The sequence below is a fragment of the Rhinopithecus bieti genome, unplaced genomic scaffold (assembly GCF_001698545.2).
Source record: "Rhinopithecus bieti isolate Rb0 unplaced genomic scaffold, ASM169854v2 scaffold_38269, whole genome shotgun sequence".
NCBI classification, from domain to species: Eukaryota; Metazoa; Chordata; class Mammalia; order Primates; family Cercopithecidae; genus Rhinopithecus; species Rhinopithecus bieti.
The window spans coordinates 1-3,756 of record NW_016891951.1 but is presented as its reverse complement, the minus strand read 5'-3'; the positions used below and the strand labels follow the sequence as shown (position 1 = coordinate 3,756).

Sequence of the window (3,756 nt, the reverse complement as noted above, 5' to 3'; positions counted from 1 at the left end):
TAGAGGAGACCTCTGAGGCACCTTGAAGTTTCTTTAGTTCTAAATTTCTTGCTAGTTTTTTTGTTTTGTTTTGTTTTAGTGTGTACAGGGTTTACATAGTAGAAATGACTGTGAAACTAACTTCCTGAATTAAAGTTTTAACACAGTTACTATTTTGTTATAATGCTAATAGTTTTCTAGTAGTTACATATTATTCTTTTACATGTAATAGTTGTGACACAACTCACCTCACTTTCCCCTTTGTTGACTTTTATTATGACATTCTCCAAAAGTTGAAAATGTATGTTTCTGGTTAATTTTAATTTATGTTTTTTATTTGTAATTTCTTTGAATTTTTTTGACCTATTTATTGGCCAGTTATAATTACTGCTCTAAGAATTCCCTATCGTATTAGGCAGGTAATGGACAATGATGTACTGTCTAATATCTCGAGGGCTTAGTATTTTCTCAGTGACTTTGTGGGTTCTTTGTACTGTAAGATTATTAACACTTTATTGATATTTGATTCAGCATTTGTTCCAGTTTGTGGTATGTTGATTTTGAAAATTCTTTTCCATGTTAAGAATTTGAACATTTTATTTAATAAAATATATTGCAAAATTTTGATTAATGATTTACAATCCATCTTAAATCTACCATTTTGTGGTACTGTTGTCTCTAGGTTTCTCCTTACTTAAAAAAAATTATTGTATTTATTGAGAGTCTGCTAGTGTCAGGGATTTTCTGGGCATAAGCACCCAAGTAACAAGTCCCAGATCCTGCCTTGATCCAAATGTCATTCTGGAAAGAAAATCATTTCACAATGATAGGCCTGATAATAATTATGCTTGTTATTATCCTTGTTTGGCTATTTTCTACTTCTCTGTAAACCCAGGCTCTGGCCTTGACCAGGCCTCCAGCACAGCTGGCCATGTGGCCTTACAGTGTCAGCCTGGAATTTAATCTTGATAGTGAGGACCCATTAGATTTGAGAGATGGGAGATGCATTGATTAGCTAAATGTAAATATAAGAACTTTCAAAACTAAAATGACATTCCTTAATCCTTCTCTCTGCTTCAGGACTCATGCTTTTCTAGGAACGTAAACATTTGGAGAATCATTTCTGTCTGTCCCACCTTCCCAGGGGCAGAACCATTTCTGTGGTGTTTGTTCTAAGGTGTGAGTGCATGGCGGTAGTATTCCTAAAACTTCATACTCAGTTTCCTCATGTACCCAAGTCTGTCCTTTTAACTATCCACATTGCTTTAAATCATACTTTTCTGTCACGGTGTACAAGGATGATAAATAGGTGCCAAGTGGAGCACCCACGTGTGATGAGCCCTCTCACAGGGGAATGGAGTGAGAAGCTTCTGACCTCATAAATTGAAGGCTATCTTCAGTCATTGTTTTATACATTTTACGTGCATTTATCCTCATATAACCCCAAGAGGTAAATTAGTATAATCGTCCTTCATTGTAGGTGACAAAGTTGAGACACAGAAGAATCAAAAAACTCTTCCAGGATCAACCAGTAAAAGGCAGCCCTTGGATTTGAACCAGGCAACCTGGCTCAGATATTAGTTTTAATTACTATACTCTTTACTTTCAAAGATTTGTAAACACTTTGACAATGCATACCAATTTCAAGCTATGAAGAAACAAATATAATTTTCACAACATCTCTCAAATCTAATGGGTCCTCACTATCAAGATTAAATTCCAGGCTGACACTGTAAGGCCACATGGCCAGCTGTGCTGGAGGCCTGGTCAAGGCCAGAGCCTGGGTTTACAGAGAAGTAGAAAATAGCCAAACAAGGAGACACTCTGTCTTCCTGACTCATTCCCACTATGTTTTCTTCTCCTAGTCCAACCTAGGGTGACTGTGTATCCTTCAAAGACCCAGCCTCTGCAGCACCACAATCTCCTGGTCTGCTCTGTGAATGGTTTCTATCCAGGCAGCATTGAAGTCAGGTGGTTCCGGAATGGCCAGGAAGAGAAGGCTGGGGTGGTGTCCACAGGCCTGATCCAGAATGGAGACTGGACCTTCCAGACCCTGGTGATGCTGGAAACAGTTCCTCAGAGTGGAGAGCTTTACACCTGCCAAGTGGAGCACCCAAGCGTGACCAGTCCTCTCACAGTGGAATGGAGTGAGCAGCTTTCTGACTTCATACATTTCTCACCCACCAAGAAGGGGACTGTGCTAATCCCTGAGTGTCAGGTTTCCCCTCTCCCACATCGTATTTTCATTTGCTCCATGTTCTCATCTCCATTAGCACAGGTCACTGGGGTAGCCCTGTAGGTGTTTCTAGAAACACCTGTACCTCCTGGAGAAGCAGTCATGCCTGCCAGGCAGGAGAGGCTGTCCCTCTTTTGAACCTCCCCGTGATGTCACAGGTCAGGGTCACCCACTCTCCCCAGGCTCCAGGCCCTGTCTCTGGGTCTGAGACTGAGTGTCTGGTGCTGTTGCTCTGAGTTATTTGTTGTGATCTGGGAAGAGGAGAAGTGTAGGGCCCTACCTGACATAAGGGAAGTCTGATCTCAGCTCTGCCTTTTATTAACTCTGTCACTCTAGACAAACTACTTAGCCTCATTGAGTCTCAGGCTTTCTGTGGATCAGATGTTGAGACTCGTGCCTTACATCAAGGCTGTAATATTTGAATGAGTTTGATGTCTGAACCTTGTAACTGTTCAGTGTGATTTGAAATCCTATTTTCTCCAGAAATGGCTGGTTGTTTTAGTTCTTTTAGGGCAGCCTTCTTCCCCATTTTCAAAGCTCTGAATCTTAGAGTCTCAATCAAAGAGGTTCAGTTTGGAATAAACATCACTAATCCTGGCTTCCTCTCTCAGGAGCACGGTCTGAATCTGCACAGAGCAAGATGCTGAGTGGAGTCGGGGCTTTGTGCTGGGCCTGCTCTTCCTTGGGGCCGGGCTGTTCATCTACTTCAGGAATCAGAAAGGTGAGGAGCCTTTGGTAGCTGGCTCTCTGTCCATAGGCTTTTCTGGAGGAGGAACTATGGCTTTGCTGAGGTTAGTTCTCCGTATATGAGTGGCGCTGGATAAAGCCTTTCTTTCCCCAAATGACCTCCAATGTCCTGCTAATCCAGAAATCATCAGTGCATGGTTACTATGTCAAAGCATAATAGCTTGTGGCCTGCAGAGACAAGAGGAAGGTTAACAAGTAGGGGTCCTGTGGTTTGAGATCCTGGAGCAAATTACAGAAGAACCACTAAGGCTAATGCAATTACTGGATCCTGTGACGGACACTTCATGCTTCATGGGTCACATGGTCTGTTTCTGCTCCCTCTGCCCTGGTTGGTGTGGGTGGTGGTGTTAGAGAAATCTCAGGTGGGAGATCTAGGGCTGGGACATTGTGTTGGAGGACAGACTTGCTTCAATATGTTTAAGTGTATATCTTTTCCTATTTTTTTCCAGGACACTCTGGACTTCAGCCAACAGGTAATACCTTTTAATCCTCTTTTAGAAACAGATATGGTTTCCCTAGTGAGAGTTGAAGCCAGCTGGACTTCTGGGTTGGGAGGGGACTTGGAGAACCTTTCTGTCTTACAAGAGGTTTGTAAAATGCACCAATCAGCACTGTGTAAAACACACCAATTAGTGCTCTGTGGGTAGCTAGCTATTTATAATATGGACCAATCCACACTCTGTAAAATGGACCAATCCGCACTCTGCAAAATGGACCAATCCGCACTCTGTAAAATGGACCAATTGGCACTCTGTAAAATAGACCAAGCAGCACTCTGTAAAATGGACCAATCC

General features: G+C 42.2%; 1 protein-coding gene across 1 annotated transcript; it reads left to right on the top strand.

The window, feature by feature from the left end:
- Positions 1 to 1,768: 1,768 nt before the first annotated feature.
- LOC108525918 (uncharacterized) lies at positions 1,769 to 3,624 on the top strand. Its single transcript, XM_017866688.1, has 3 exons — positions 1,769 to 2,126; positions 2,827 to 2,936; positions 3,412 to 3,624. The coding sequence occupies exons 1-3, from the start codon at positions 2,039 to 2,041 to the stop codon at positions 3,607 to 3,609; spliced, it is 396 nt and encodes a 131-aa protein (XP_017722177.1). The 5' UTR covers positions 1,769 to 2,038; the 3' UTR covers positions 3,610 to 3,624.
- The last annotated feature ends 132 nt before the right edge of the window (positions 3,625 to 3,756 follow it).

What these genes read in the sequence shown, in the direction of transcription:
- LOC108525918 (XM_017866688.1), top strand. Translation starts at nt 2,039, where the DNA reads ATGCTGGAAACAGTTCCTCAGAGTGGAGAGCTTTACACCTGCCAAGTG. An exon ending in TCCTCTCACAGTGGAATGGA is followed by an intron (nt 2,127 to 2,826) that starts GTGAGCAGCTTT and finishes TTCCTCTCTCAG; the next exon opens with GAGCACGGTCTGAATCTGCA. An exon ending in CTACTTCAGGAATCAGAAAG is followed by an intron (nt 2,937 to 3,411) that starts GTGAGGAGCCTT and finishes ATTTTTTTCCAG; the next exon opens with GACACTCTGGACTTCAGCCA.